The sequence below is a fragment of the Primulina tabacum genome, chromosome 13, assembly GCF_025594145.1.
Source record: "Primulina tabacum isolate GXHZ01 chromosome 13, ASM2559414v2, whole genome shotgun sequence".
Classification (NCBI taxonomy): Eukaryota; Viridiplantae; Streptophyta; class Magnoliopsida; order Lamiales; family Gesneriaceae; genus Primulina; species Primulina tabacum.
Genome location: NC_134562.1, coordinates 30,921,750 through 30,938,453, shown reverse-complemented (window position 1 = coordinate 30,938,453; position 16,704 = coordinate 30,921,750). Strand labels below are relative to the sequence as shown.

General features: G+C 34.5%; 1 protein-coding gene across 2 annotated transcripts; it reads left to right on the top strand.

Moving 5' to 3' along the window:
* Window positions 1-903: 903 nt before the first annotated feature.
* LOC142522925 (homeobox-leucine zipper protein HDG11-like) lies at window positions 904-5,177 on the top strand. Of its 2 annotated transcripts, XR_012814549.1 has the most exons (11): window positions 904-1,605; window positions 1,797-1,914; window positions 2,032-2,220; window positions 2,316-2,786; window positions 2,890-2,991; window positions 3,066-3,278; window positions 3,368-3,548; window positions 3,643-3,911; window positions 3,988-4,077; window positions 4,172-4,971; window positions 5,096-5,177. XR_012814549.1 is itself a non-coding variant. In XM_075626519.1 (10 exons), exons 1-10 carry the CDS (start codon window positions 1,484-1,486, stop codon window positions 4,577-4,579), a joined length of 2,163 nt encoding a protein of 720 aa, XP_075482634.1. In that variant the 5' UTR covers window positions 904-1,483; the 3' UTR covers window positions 4,580-5,052. The 2 variants fall into 2 exon arrangements, 1 of the variants encoding a protein (XP_075482634.1); XM_075626519.1 differs by lacking the exon at window positions 5,096-5,177 and having other exon boundaries at window positions 4,172-5,052.
* The last annotated feature ends 11,527 nt before the right edge of the window (window positions 5,178-16,704 follow it).

Below are 16,704 nucleotides of genomic sequence, written 5' to 3'. Positions count from 1 at the left end.
TTAATTAATTTTTTGGCAAAAACTTGTATGAGACGGTCTCACGGATCGTATTTTGTGAGACGGATATCTTATTTGAGTCATCCATGAAAAAGTATTACCTTTTATGTTAAGAGTATTATTTTTTATTGTGAATATCGGTAGAGTTAACCTGTGTCACAGATAAAGATTCGTGAGACCGTGTCACAAAATATCTACACTAAGTTCTTTTTAAGCCGATCCAAATTCCAATCACACATACAATTATAAAAGCATTTAAGAAAACACTTTTCTAGTACAAATTTTTAATCCAAACGGACTCTGAGTTTGTATCGGTGAATTTCAAATGTATTATTTTAAATTTTTTGACTTGTATAATTGAGTAGGTCTCTTGTGAGACGGTTTCACGAATCTTTATCTGTGAGACGGGTCAACCCTACCGATATTTACAATAAAAAATAATAATTTTAGCATAAAAAGTAATATTTTTTTTTATAAATGACTCAAATAAGAGATCTATTCCACAAAGTAGACTTGTGAGATCGTCTCACACAAGTTTTTACATGTTGAAATAAACAAAATAAAGCTAAATTTCAAATCAATTATATACTAAGTTAATCGATTTCAACAATAAATGTGATGTATATCAAATTAACTATAATCAAATTACATCATATCGAACCAATCCTAATTTCCAAATATAACCAAACAAAAGAAAATTTTTGACTCTGGGAAAAAAATTTAAAATATGTCAAAATTAAAAAAAAAATTGTAGAAAATTGTACACATACTGTATGGTTCCCGATATACCATTTCTGTGTGTGATAGAAGTTGATACATATTGTGTAGTAAAAGTGTGTGGACGTAGCAGTATAGCGTAGGTAGCCAGCCTACTGTTACAATTAATACGGTTCGTATTATTATTACGAGGGGCGTTGGCTATCAAGTCTGAATTCATCTCTCCTCCTTGATTTTCTGCAATGGCTCTTTTACCAATCTCCTTCCTCTCCTAAACTCGCTCTTCGTTTCCATATTAATAACACTATACATCGTACTTTTCATCTCTACCAGACTCCAAATGCCACCCCTTCTGTGTTTTATTTAATCTTCATCCGTACATATATGTATGTGTGTGTGTGATTGATTGTTCTTTTGGACCGTTACACAAGCCAAACTTTCAAAAACGGGAGCTTTGCTCGTGCCTTGACCAATGCTGATGAGAAAAATCCACTCCCAAGACTGGGTGTCGTTTCCGAAATCAAATCACATATATTTTTCTTCTTCTTTTATTGTTGTTGGTTGATTTCTTGGTCTATTTGTTGGCTGAATTCTTGTTGGTATTGGGAGTTAATGTTGTTATCCGGAGCGTAGTTATTACGGTGTATTATGGGAATTACCTGTAATCTGGTGGAGATTCTTGAAATATTCGGTATATGTACTTGTGCTGATACACACCGGAGCTTTTGCTGCTTCTGAGGCTGCGAGAGTGGGAAGAATCGATTTTTTCATGGAGTTCAGCAGCGGAGGAGGCGGGGGCGATGGCTCCAGCGGCGGCGATGGTTCCGATCCTCACCGGAGGAAGAAGCGCTACCATCGTCACACAGCCCACCAAATTCAGAGGCTTGAAACGTAAGCCGTTTTTTCGTTATACATCCGCAACAGAACTCCATGCACAAAGACCATGATAACTTTAAAAATGATAAATTCTTATCTGGACCCAAAAAAAACATTTATTTTCTTCCTTCTTGCTGCACATAAAAGATTCTTGGAACTGGGTTTGATGTTACTGAGGTTTTTGTGCGTGATTTGTGTGTGTTCAGGATGTTCAAAGAGTGTCCCCACCCAGATGAGAAGACAAGAAATCACTTGAGCAGAGAGTTGAATTTGCATACTCGGCAAATCAAATTTTGGTTCCAGAACAGGAGAACTCAGATGAAGGTTCTTCTTCCATTCATTCTTTAAAGGCTGAGTTTTTTTTATTAATTATTGTGTTTGCTATTTTCGATGATGTTAATAAGATGATTTACTGAAATGTGCTATGTGCTTTTGCCTTAGGCGCAACATGAAAGAGCAGATAACTGCGCTCTTCGGTCAGAAAATGATAAGATTAGATGTGAAAATATAGCAATCAGAGAGGCCCTGAGGAATATAATCTGCCCCTCTTGTGGAGGCCCTCCTGTTTCTGAGGACTCTTACTTCGACGAGCAAAAACTGCGAATTGAAAATTCCCATCTGAAAGAAGAGGTTCTTTTGATTATCCGTTCTTTTATTATGTTGATTGGATTGATTATGTTTTGCCCGATTTTTCGAAATTTTGACGCCATGCTTTATTTTCTTAGCTCGACAGAGTTTCTAGCATTGCAGCAAAATACATAGGGAGGCCTATTTCACAACTGCCACCAGTGCAGCCGATTCATGTATCTTCGTTGGATTTATCTATGGCTAGTTTTGGAAGTCATGGAATTCCTGGACCTTCTCTTGATCTTGATCTTCTTCCCGGAAGTTCTTCCAGTGTAATTCCGAATCTTGCCTTCCCTCCAATGGGCATTTCGGATATGGATAAATCCCTCATGGCCGATATTGCGGTGAACGCAATGGATGAATTGGTTAAGCTCTTGCAAGCCAATGAGCCAATCTGGGTGAAGTCCACTGCTGATGGCAGGGAAATTCTTAATCTAGAAACCTATGATAGTATTTTCCCAAGGTCTAATAGTCACTTGAAAAATCCCAACATTCGGATCGAAGCATCGCGAGATTCGGGTGTTGTTATAATGAACGGTATGGCATTGGTCGACATGTTCATGGATGCGGTTAGTTTTTTATGTTTTCTTGTTTCCCTGTAAAAAAACTACTTTATTCAACTACATATATCTTTTTTGAATAATTTTGTGCCATTTTGCACTAAAATGCTAGAACAAGTGGGTGGAATTGTTCCCCACAATTGTCTCAAGGGCAAGAACCATTGAAGTAATATCATCTGGAATGCTTGGAGGCCGAAGCGGCACATTGCAATTGGTAACAAAATATTAATCTAATCTAGATTAATTTGTAAACTTAATTTCTTCTCAAATTCCTTCTGTTTGTGGCAGATGTGCGAAGAATTGCAGGTTCTTTCGGCCTTGGTGCCGACTAGGCAATTTTATTTCCTCCGATTCTGTCAGCAGATTGAACAAGGCTCGTGGGCAATTGTCGATGTTTCCTCGGATATTCCTCATCAAGGCAGCCAATTTACTTCTTCATGTAAAGTTCAGAAGCTTCCTTCTGGATGCCTGATACAAGACTTGCCTAATGGTTATTCAAAGGTCGTTGAGTGTACTCAATACTTGTTTTTGGTATGTTATGATGTGATACGAATTTTGTTTATAAGAATTTTCTGTACTTTCACTATCAGGTAACTTGGGTTGAACATTGGGAAATTGAAGACAAAACTCCCATTCATAGGCTATATAGAGAACTCATTCACAGTGGATTAGCCTTTGGAGCTGAAAGATGGCTTTCGAATCTTCAACGGATATGCGAAAGATTTGCTTGCTTGATGGTTACTGAAAATTCCACTGGTGATCTTGGAGGGGGTAAATCGTACTAAAATTCCTCCCATTCTTGTATTAGAAGTGAGATATGTTTCAGTAACCAATTCTGATATTTACAAATGTCCTGTGTTGATAGTGATTCCATTGGCTGAGGGCAAAAGAAGTATGATGAAACTTGCCCAGAGAATGGTAAACAATTTTTGTTCAAGTATAAACCCTGCTAATGGCCAACAATGGACCACAAATACAGGGTTGAATGAGTTTGAGGTCCGAGCAACAGTTCACAAGAGCACTGATCCTGGCCAGCCAAATGGAGTAGTGCTCAGTGCAGCCGCCACTATTTGGCTCCCTATACCTCCACAAAATGTTTTCAATTTTTTCAGGGATGAAAGAACTCGACCTCAGGTAGTTTCCTGATCTTTATTGATCAGATTTTAATGTCCCAATTTCACTTTGATCTTAATTTTATTTAATGTTTCAGTGGGATGTTCTGTCAAATCAAAATCCAGTTCAAGAAGTTGCTCACATTGCAAATGGCTCTCATCCTGGAAATTGCATATCTGTTCTCCGGGTAAACTCTTTTCAACTATCGACTTTGTTTGTTTCAAAGTAAATTTGTGCTCAAACCACTCGAAATTGATGTCTCCGGAATTCTTGAAAATTAGGCCTTCAACACAAGCCAAAACAACATGCTGATACTTCAAGAAAGCTGCATAGACTCATCAGGGGCACTTGTTGTGTACTGTCCTGTCGACCTTCCAGCAATCAACATAGCAATGAGTGGCGAAGACCCTTCATATATCCCTTTACTGCCATCTGGTTTCACTATCTCTCCCGATGGCCAGCCTGAACACCACCATGCCAGAGGAGGTGGCAGTGATGGTGCCTCAACAAGCTCGAATCCGGGCATTGGTGGGAGGTCCTCAGGTTCACTAATCACTGTTGTGTTTCAAATACTCGTGAGCAGCTTCCCATCAGCCCGAATGAGCCCCGAGTCAGTGACCACCGTTAATAACCTTATCAGCAACACTGTCCACCAAATTAAAGCCGCCTTGAATTGCACAACTTCTTGATTCTACTGGTTCTGCTAGTGTTTGTGTGCCATCTATGAATACGGTTACAGATCAGAAAAAAAGAAAACATTTACAGCCCCCGCACTATCTTGATGATATTGAATGGAGGAGGGAAGATCTGTCTTTTGGTTAGTTGGAGAATTTGAATGCACCTTAGTCCTATCATCAATATCTGAAGCTGACTTATCAGCTGCTGCTGTTGCTGCTGGCTCCTGCCAAGTCTCATTACAGTTTACAACTACTTTTTATCGTCGATTTTTTTTTTCCTTTTTTTGAAAGATTTGTACTTTAATTTTCTAGGCAACCCTTTATTATTTTACTCGAACGAGTAGTCAAGAACGCACCATTCGCGACTTTCCTGCTATACACAGCAAGAGCGTCGTATGGTTCGGGTATTGACTTCTGTTCATCAACTAAATGGAATTTCCTGTGGAATGAATTAGCCAAGAGTTTTTCGTCTGCTGTCTTATTTTTGATGCTGAGTAAAGTTTCATTTAGTTTTGTGGTCCATTGTAGGAATAAAGAGGCCCACGCATGCATGAGTTTAAAGACATGGCAGTGGGGTAATAAAAGAGAGACTGGATAACTTGATCGTCATTTGTATAACAATAACTTAAGCAAATAGTATAAATGAGATGAACTCGAGCCTCGACTTTTGAATCTCTTCAAATTGATATTTTGGCTCATGAATTTCTTTGTAGATTTCAACATCATCAATCCGCTAGTTTCTTGGTTGATCAGATTCATATATATATATATATATATACAAGTTCATCAACCGTGTTTATCCATGTATTCACCTCATTGCATATGCATGTATATCTACTAGTTTGTCACAGAAGTTTACAAAGTTAATATGTTTATATATATGTGTATCAGCGCACGTGTTACCCTATTAAGGCACGCATTTACTCTATTTGCTACTAATGCATAGCCATTTCAAATCACATTTATTTAACAATTAATTGAAGATGATCTTTATTCGGATTTTTTTTTCCAATTTATTACCCTACCTTCAGGTAATACTAGTATTTAACTCGTGTGATACAGAAGATTATATTATTAAAAAGTAATCAATACAAAAAATAATAGATATTTAAATTGCAAAAAAATAATATAATTATAAAAAGAATAAAAATAAGAAATTATTTTTCACTAATTTTGAAAAACTTTCTTGAATACAACGTATCTCGATTAATTTTTTTGGCTGATGATCACTATCATATATTACATTTTTAGATTGTGTTAGTATCATGCAATGACAAGTTGTTTATCGTGTTTAGTGTATTGATGTCGACTACCAACCTAAATACATATTTAATTTTTTAATTTTCGAGAAGTTATATTATTCCTAAAGAAAAATAAAATATATGATTATAAGTAAATTATTTATAAACCAAAAAAATTATTTTGTTCACATTTACTATGTTTATTCCAAAATAATGCCAATGAGTTTTATAAGGTGTCATTTAATAAGATGCGTACTTCCTTTAGAATTGGTTTAATCTTTTTTCATTACAGGAATTTTATACTACCATGTATCCGTGAACTTTGTAATACAGAAGAAAATTATCACATTGACAAATGCGTAATAATTTAAATTTTGTACAAATAAGATAATAATATTTTTTACTTCTCGATCATGAAAGACACATTCCAAATTTAATGTCTCATTGTTCTATTTTTTTTCATATGTAGGTAATTCATAACAACGAACAAATCTAAGTTTAAACGTCCATTACATCTTGGAATGATTCAACTCATAGATGATGCTGAAAAGAGGATTAGAGGAGTCATTTCAGAAATCAATTTTGAAGTATATAAATTTAGTAAGATAAATAGAATAAAATTGGTTTCCAATAAAATATGCAACATTGCATTATTTATCGTTTAAAATTCAAATAAGACAGTTCAAGAGACAAAAATTATACAACGGGTGCTTTTGACAAAATTATACAATGCATTAACTCTTCAATTATGGAAATCTTGAATATTGCATGTATTAAGTGTCAAACATTTATCTTTTTGAATATCTCCATTTTAACTTTCTTGGGCTCGCTTATTTGAGTTTTAAGAGGGTTATTCAAGATATTCAATATACATATAGCTTGGAAGAAAACTATCATGCATTAACTCTTTCAAATTAAGATAATCTCAAAATAGCATGTATTTGGGGTCAAACGTTTATGATTACTAAATGATGATTTAACGTGCATTGGCAAACCTTGTTTAAGTGATAAATTTTAATACTCAACTATTTTCTTTTACGTAAAATTAAATAAATAATTACATATTGAATTTCTTTTTTAGTAAGTAATTTGGACGGAAACTTTTTATTTTGACAAAAACTTTGATTTTGTATGTATAGATTCGAAGGGTTAATCAAAGGGCCATAAAAGAGCCACATTTATTTTCTCACGTAGACTAATGCATTACATCGCATGAAAAAAATGATATGACCCTTTTTACACAATTGAATCTATCATCGGGGTAATACCCTACATGAACTAACATTTTTTCTCATTCAAGAATGATGTTCATGCACCAGATAACTGTATGTTGGCAAGAATATCTAGCAATCTAATCTAGCCGAGCGAGTTAATCTATAATTTTTTTTCGCTTTTGGGAATGCTCTAGTTAGCTGCTAAGCTAGAGTATCAAAAGTTAAATCGACATGAATTCGATAAAGACGTAAATTAAAGTAAAGATTGCATATGAATCGAGTAATGAGACAATTTTTAAAATTGTGTCATTCAAGTTGAATTTAATATAAACTTTCAAATTTAGATCAGATCCTTTGAACAACAGTGGCACGAATCGTACTAAAGTTTTGAATAATTACATTCAATTTAATGAAATTAATTCAATTTGAACTGTGACCGAATCCAAATGGATTGAAATTAACGTGTGTGTATATATATATATATATATATATATATATATATATATTGTTTGTACATAAGAAACACCCTTTCCAACCTCTGCCATATTAGTCCAACTCGTCATTTTCGACCTAGTTCTATATTTCGTGCGCCAATCCAAATCAATCGTTGTCATCGCAACTCTTGACATTGATTTTAGTGATAATCTTTATGGGAACTTTTTAGTAGATAGTACATAAGATAAATTTATGGAATCTCTCATATGATAAATGTATTGTTTATTTTGATCTAAGTTCTCGTGAATTTGTCTTTGGATCTTATCCAAAACGTTTCATGCCAATAGATATGTCATTCTATCTTATTAACCATGATTTTCCTCTTGATCTTCTAATATCGGACTTTGATTACATTATCAACACACTCATGTCTTAAATTTTGCAAGCGGTTCTTATTAGTTAGTCGATTTAGAGAATTTGAGTTGCACTTGTTCATCATTCATACTCACGACCCATGATATTACTTTAACTATATCGATAATATTCATATGACCACATTTCGCATGCTCGCAATAGATCAATTTTTTAGAATGGAAAGCCTAACATCGATGATGTTTTTAGGAAAATCCGAATGAATGTTTTTCGAATTTTAGAATTATTGTTGGATATTTTGTATGCTTTTCCTCTTGAGTATGTCTAGTTTATTTGTATGAACAACAAACATTTAAGAAAATTTATTTACCTGTAAAAAAAATCATCATATTTATGACTTTATTCCAACTCTATGAGGTTCATAACATGACAAGTTCGGCTGGTATTTTTGTGGAAAAATTAATTTTGGCATGTAATTTGGACATTTTCAATTTAAGATCATGTTGTTGATCAATTCACGGTCTTACTTAACTAATTTGTACTTTTAAAATTTTACTCATTTTTCACGGATTGTTGATGTGACGCTGAAAAATTACTGACACAATACGTCAAACATTGCTGAAGTGTTTGATATTGCGTCAACACTTTGGTTAAAACATACTAAAATTTAAAAACATGTAACAAAATCTTGAATTCATTGACAACATTAAAAAAAAGATGAAAAATATGTAATTTACAAGTGAAGAAAATATAATTTTCCCTAATTTGGATGAGTTTTTGGGAGTGTCACTTGTACATAATTGATTTCGATCAAGAGAAATCTCAATGCCAACAAGAATATCTAGAAATCGAATTAAATGAAGCGACTTAATCCAACGTCGAAACATCAGAATCGCCATCGATTTCTCATGAAATTAAATTAGGGTTGCTAACTGATCAAGTAATGAACCCGACTTTACATGGAAATTTTGGGTTTTAGACTTGTCGCGAACTAAGAAGATAATTCTACAAATTTTAGAAAATATTTAGCTAATTTTCAACAACGAGGACAAAAAATATGTGGATAATTTTCATTGCTTTTTTTGAAAGTAAATCAAGACATGTTATCTTCCAATTAATTTAATGAACTCAATTAAATGTGATTAGTAACAAAATCAAAGCTGGGTTGAAATTAATGGAAAATACCCCTTTTCGAACTTCGCCTTATATAATAGTCCAATTTGACTTTTCAATCTGCTACTATATTCTTGCCAAGCTTTTGATAGTGATTTTGAAGATAATTAATATTGGCCATTACTCATTTGGAAAGTTGATAACTTAAGCTTGAATCGACTTCAATTTTATTATTATTAGTGTTCAAAATATTTGAATATAATCAAATAATAAGAGTAAAACTATAGAATTCTGGTGCCAAAAGTATCTCCAATCCAACGTCATTTTAGATTATTTCACTAAATTTGTAATTTTTTTAAAAAAATTCTATAAATAATTAAATTACTTAGTCTTGTATAATGTTATATTTAATTATTAAAAATTATATATATATATATATATATATATATATATAAACATGTTGGATTATCTATTTAAAATAATAAAATTGAATATTTAAAATATTAAAATTATTTTTTAATAAAATTAATATATTTTATTAGTTATTTAAATTAATTAATTTTTTAATCATATATTATTTATTTAAATTAATTAATTTTTTTAATCATATATAATATAGGAATTAATTAAGATATTAATTAATGTATTGATATTTTAGTTAATGTGTTGATAACTATTTTGTGGAATAAATTAGTTGTTGTAAATAAAATAATAGGGAATATTATGAGAATGTTTCTTTTTGTTAAAGTTTAGAGTTGGAAATAAATTTTATATTTAGTGTAGAAATTATGCAATTTTGAAGTTAATGGTTGGAAATGACCTAAATAAGTTCACATAATTAAGATGTTCAACTAACTATATTTTGTTGTAATCTACTCTTTATGTAACATAATTGATCCAAGATAAGTCTTTACTAACTTCTGCTTGAATAAATTTTTTAAATTATATATATATATATATTAAAAAAAGCATATGTTAATATTAATCAGAAGTCCAGTTGAATTTAATATCATTTTCAATTAAATGTTATTGTATAATATTTAGATATCATGTTTCGATCGCTCTTCCGACAAATTTACAGTTTCACCGAATCTATATTTTCCCCTTTTTATCACACAAGTAAATGTTTCTGAGTATGTATCTTGTGAGACGGTCTCACGAATCTTTATCTGTGACACGGGTCAATCCTATCGATATTCACAATTAAAAGGAATACTCATAACATAAAAAGTAATATTTTTTTCATGGATGACCCAAATAAGAACATTGTTTCACAAAATACGACCCGTGAGATCGTCTCACACAAATTTTGTCAATATTTCCAACGAAAGAATCAAACCAAATCCAACAGCTACAATAATGAAATATCAAGTATCTCGAACTTACCTTTTGTTGCCATCACATTCATCGAAATAAAGATTCGGACCAATATTTAAGTACTACGTCGCCTCAAAAATTAAATAAATGTACTTAAAAAGGATACTAACTTCACCCAACATGTTATTTAATTCATTTGAACAAAACATTTTAAAAAGCTACAAATTTAATTTTTGCATTATTACATTAAACAGATCCCAATACTTATTCAGTAATTATACAATTCCAGGTGAGGCTATGGCTCTACAAATTAGGTTTGCTGTTTTGTCGGGACTAATTTTAGAGAAATATACATTTAGAAGTTTAGAATTTAGATTTAGATACAATTAAGTGTACGGGGATGCTTAATTGTCCTAAAATAGGTTTTTTTGTGAGACGATCTCACGAATCTTTATCTGTGAAACGGGTCATCCCTATCGATATTCACAATAAAAAGTAATACTCTTAGCATAAAAAGTAATACTTTTCATGGATGACCCAAATAAGAGATCTGTCTCACAAAATACGATCCGTGAGATTGTCTTACACAAGTTTTTGCATTTGTTCCTGATATCGTAGCTAATAATTACACACTGCGCGTGTAATTATATAATATACTTTTAATATATATTTTTAATTATAAAACACAAATTTAAATAATGAGAAAATAATTATTATATATTTAAAATAAATCATATATATATTTATTTATAATATTGAATTGATAGAAAAATAATAATTTAATAAAATTATGTTGTATATGAGTTGATAAATTTCAAATTCTCATTCTTGTTTGGACGAATTAAATATAAATTTCAAATGCATTTTGGATCAAGCTCAACATTTTAAACAGTAGTTATATTGAATTTCATATACTCCTAAGATAGATGTCAATATTTGTCATTTCCTCAAATATTTTCCCAATCCAAATATGTTTCTCAAAATCAAATCATATTTGTTGAAGAGTAGGTCTCTTGTGAGACGGTCTCACGAATATTTATCTGTGAGAACTGTCAATCATACCGATATACACAATAAAAAGTAATATTCTTAGCATAAAAAGTAATACTTTTTCATTGATGACCCAAATAAGATATCTGTCTTACAAAATACGACCCGTGAGATCGTCTCACAAAAGTTTTTGCCCTCGTTGAAATACAACTTTAAATAATCCAACATTACAAAATTTGTCAAATTCATAGACTTGCTTCGATGGACTAATTCAATTGAATTTAAAATCTATTTTATACCAAGTTAAACGTTTTTAATATTAATAGTAACACTCAAGATGAATGTCGATGTCTGTTATTTGAAATACGTTTCTCAAATCCTTTACCAAATCAATTTTTTTCCTCAAATTAAAACCTAATCATATTCGTTCAAATACGACCGTTGATTAATCCACCATTACAGATTTTGTCATACAAGTTTCACTAAAAAATTAAGAAATATTTTTGTTCACACTTGAAAATACTACTGAAAAAAATCCATGTAAAGAATGCATAATATAGCTAGATATCGATGTCGACAATAATTATTGTAGGGACCACATGCTTTGCTGTCTTTTTTGAAGAGAAAAAAAAACGTGGGTTGCTATTTCGAAGGAAATTTCGTGGAAGATGGAAGACGCATTTTATACGTGTCTTCACACGGTCAAGGGGCTCTATAAATAGAGCTTTCTCTTTCATTCTGAAATCATTTCTTCTTCGAGTTTTCTCTTATCTTATAAGCATTTGAGTGCTTAATTCTATAATATTTGTGAGATGTTTTGTTCTCCTGTATTAAGAGAGTGTGTGTTCTCTTTAAAAACACAGTGAGTGAGTTGTACACCACAAAATATTATAGTGGAATTCTTTTCATCTTGCCCGTGGTTTTTACCCTAATAATTTTTAGGTGTTTTCCACGTAAATCTCGGTGTCCAGTTTATTCTTTATTTTCGGGTTTTATTATCTCAAATTCCGCACGTGGGACCAACAAGTGGTATCAGAGCCTTGGTTTAAAATTTCTTAAAATTCTGAGTATGCTCTGTGATTGCAGCCTAGACTGATCTTCCACATCAGAAAAGATTTTTTGATATTTTTTATTTAAGGCGGGATTATTTTGTCCAGTCTACTAAAATTTTTGTAGGCATAATATAATAATGGCGGGAAGGTACGAGATAGCAAAGTTCAACGGAAGTAATTTTATGCTGTGGAAAATAAAGATACAAGCAGTTTTAAGAAAGGAGAATTGCTTGGCGGCTATTGGAGATAGACCGGTGGAGATTATAGATGATGGAAAGTGGAATGAGATGAATAATAATGTTGTTGCCAATTTACACTTGGCTATAGCTGACGAAGTTTTGTCAAGTATCTCTGAGATAAAAACAGCCAAAGTTATCTGGGATACTCTGACAAAGATGTACGAGGTCAAGTCCCTACACAATATGATTTTCCTAAAGAGAAGGCTTTATACTCTTCGGATGGCGGAATCCTCATCGATGACCGACCATATCATTACACTAAATACTCTATTTGCCCAACTCACTTCCATGTGGCATAAAATAGGGGAAAATGAACGTGCGGAGCTTCTACTTCAAAGTCTACCAGATTCATACGATCAACTTATCATCAACATTACCAACAATATTCTTCTGGGCTTTTTAAGATTCGACGATGTCTTAACTGCGGTTCTTGGAGAAGAAAGCCGGCGCAAGAGTAAGGAAGATAGGTTGGTAACCTCGAAGCAAGCAGATGCTTTACCGATGATAAGAGGAAGATTCATGGACCGTGACTCAAGTGGGAGCCAAAGGCGAGGTAGATCAAAGTCGAGAAGTAAGAAGAAAAATATTTACTGCTTTAAATGTAGCGGTAAAGGGCACTTCAAGAAAGAGTATACGAGTATCGATAAAAGTTCTTAAGGAAATGTGGCCAGTACTTCAGGCAGTGGTGAAATATTATTCAGCGAAGCAGCAACAGTTGCAGAAGGCAGACACACACATGGATTATGGATTCAGGAGCGACGTGGCATATAACGTCTCGGAGAGAATGGTTTGATCATTATGAACCAGTCTCAGGAGGATCTGTATTCATGGGAAATGATCATGCCTTGGAAATCGCTGGGGTCGGTACTATCAAAATTAAAATGTTTGATGGTACAATTCGCACCATACAGGAGGTACGACATGTGAAAGGACTGAAGAAAAATCTTTTGTCCTTGGGACAATTGGATGACATCGGGTGCAAAACTCGTATCGAGAAAGGGATCATGAAAATTGTGAAAGGCGCGCTTGTGATTATGAAGGCGGAAAAGATTGCTACAAATCTGTATGTACTTTTGGGAGAAACACACAAAAAGACAAAACTAGCTGTTGCATCAATTGGTTCAGGAGAAGAATTAACGGTGTTATGGCATAGAAAGCTCGGGCATATGTCAGAACGAGGGTTGAAAATTCTCTCAGAACGGAAGCTGCTGTCGGGACTTACAAAAGTGTCACTACTCTTTTGTGAGCACTGTGTTACCAGTAAATAACACAGATTAAAGTTTGGCACTTCAACTACCAGGAGCAAAAGCATATTGGAGCTGATTCATTCGGATGTTTGGCAAGCACCGGTTGTATCCCTAGGAGGAGCGAGATACTTTGTCTCGTTCATTGATGATTTCTCTAGGAGATGTTGGGTGTATCCAATCAAGAAAAAATCAGATGTTTTCCAGATCTTCAAAGATTTCAAAGCGCGGGTTGAACTCTATTCTGAAAAAAAAATCAAGTGTTTGAGAACTGACAATGGAGGAGAATATACCAGTGACGAGTTTGATGCATATTGTCAACATGAGGGCATCAAGAGACAATTCACGACGGCTTACACACCTCAACAGAATGGAGTAGCGGAGCGGATGAATAGAACCTTGTTGGACAGAACAAGAGCTATGTTGAGGACTGCGGGTCTAGAAAAGTCATTTTGGGCAGAAGCAGTCAAAACCGCTTGTTATATTATCAATCGTTCTCCTTCAGTGGCGATTGATCTGAAGACTCCGATGGAGATGTGGACCGGGAAGCCGACAGATTATTCTCATTTGCATACATTTGGAAGTCCTGTGTACGTTCTATACAATGAGCAAGAAAGATCGAAGTTGGATTCGAAATCCAGAAAATTTATCTTCTTGGGTTATGCTGATGGAGTAAATGGGTTTCGCTTGTGGGATCCTACTGTTCACAAGCTTGTCATCAGCATGGATGTTATCTTCGAGGAAGATAAAGTAAAGGGAGACAAAGGCACATTGAATTCAGAAACTACTATATTTCAGGTGGAAAATAAGACGGACGAAGGTCAGGTTTCTTGTGAAGCAGTACCAGAACACGAAGAACAAGAGCATGTTGAGTCTGAGGTTTCCAATGTGAGGCAGTCAACTCGAGACAGAAGACCACCGGGTTGGCTTTCAGATTATGTCACTGAAAGCAACATTGCATATTGTCTATTATCAGAGGATGGTGAGCCATCGATTTTCCACGAGGCTACTCAAAGCTCGGATGTATCCTTATGGATGATAGCAATGCAAGAAGAGTTGGAGGCATTAGACAGGAATAAAACTTGGGATCTTGTTACACTACCACGAGGGAGGAAAGCCATTGGAAACAGATGGGTCTATAAGATCAAGCGTGATGGCAATAACCAAGTGGAGTGGTATCGTGCTAGGTTGGTGGTAAAAGGGTATGCTCAGAAAGAAGGCATTGACTTCAATGAGATATTTTCTCCTGTGGTTCGACTGACAACAGTCAGAATAGTGTTGGCATTGTGTGCGGTGTTTGACCTACATCTAGAACAGCTAGATGTGAAAACGACATTTCTTCATGGAGATCTTGAAGAAGAAATCTACATGCTCCAGCCAGAAGGTTTTGCGGAAAAAGGCAAAGAGAACTTGGTTTGCAGGTTGAACAAATATCTGTACGGTCTCAAACAGGCGCCGAGGTGTTAGTACAAGAGATTTGATTCCTATATCATGAGCCTTGGATACAACAGATTGAGTGCAGACCCTTGTACGTATTTCAAGAGGTCTGGTGATGATTATATCATTTTGTTGTTGTATGTGGACGACATGTTGGTAGCATGCCCCAACAAAGATCAGGTCCAAGGATTGAAGGCACAATTGGCTAGGAAATTTGATATGAAGGACTTGGGACCAGCAAACAAGATTCTAGGGATGCAAGTTCACCGAGATAGAAGTAACAGAAAGATTTGGCTTTCCCAGAAAAATTATTTGAAGAAAATCTTGCAACGCTTCAACATGCAAGATAGTAAGCCAATTTCGACCCCTCTTCCTGTTAACTTCAAGTTATCCTCCGAGATGTGTCCTAGCAGTGAAGCAGAGAGGATGAAGATGTCTCGAGTACCGTATGCATCAGCAGTGGGAAGTTTGATGTTCGCTCTGATCTGTACAAGATCGGACATTGCTCAAGCAGTGGGAACAGTTAGTCGGTATATGGCGAATCCTTGACGAGAGCATTGGAGCACTGTTAAGAGGATCCTTAGATACATTAAGGGTACCTCAAATGCTGCATTATGTTACGGAGGATCAGATTTTACACTCAGGGGCTATGTCGATTCAGATTATGCAGGAGATCCTGATAAGAGGAAATCTACTACTGGTTATGTGTTTACACTTGCAGGGGGATCAGTAAGCTGTGTTTCAAAACTGCAGACAGTTGTGGCGTTATCTACAACAGAGGCAGAATATATGGCAGCTACTCAAGCTTGCAAGGAGGCAATATGGATTAAAAGGTTATTGGAGGAGATTGGACACAAACAAGATAATGTTCCTTTGTTTTGTGACAGTCAGAGTGCCTTGCACATCGCAAGAAATCCAGCCTTTCATTCCAGGACTAAACACATTGGAGTACAATTTCACTTTGTGGGGGAAGTAGTAGAGGAAGAAAGCGTGGATATGCAGAAGATCTATACAAAAGATAACATAGCTGATGTTCTGACCAAGCCAGTGAACATTGAAAAGTTTGAGTGGTGTAGATCCTCAAGTGGTCTAGCGGAAACGTAAGCAGCAGGGAATGGCAAGATTGAAAGGATGTGTGGAGATGTGTTTGATTCTCAATCAAATCTCCAAGTGGGAGAAATGTCGGCAATAATTATTGTAGGGACCACATGCTTTGCTGCCTTCTTTGAAGAGAAAAAAAAAACGTGGGTTGCTATTTCGAAGGAAATTTCGTGGAAGATGGAAGACGCGTTTTATACGCGTCTTCACACGGTCAAGGGGCTCTATAAATAGAGCTCCCTCCTTCATTCTCAAATCATCCCTTCTTCGAGTTTTCTCTCATCTTATAAGCATTTGAGTGCTTAGTTCTATAATATTTGTGAGGTGTTTTGTTCTCCTGTATTAAGAGAGTGTGTGTTCTCTTTGGAAACACAGTGAGTGAGTT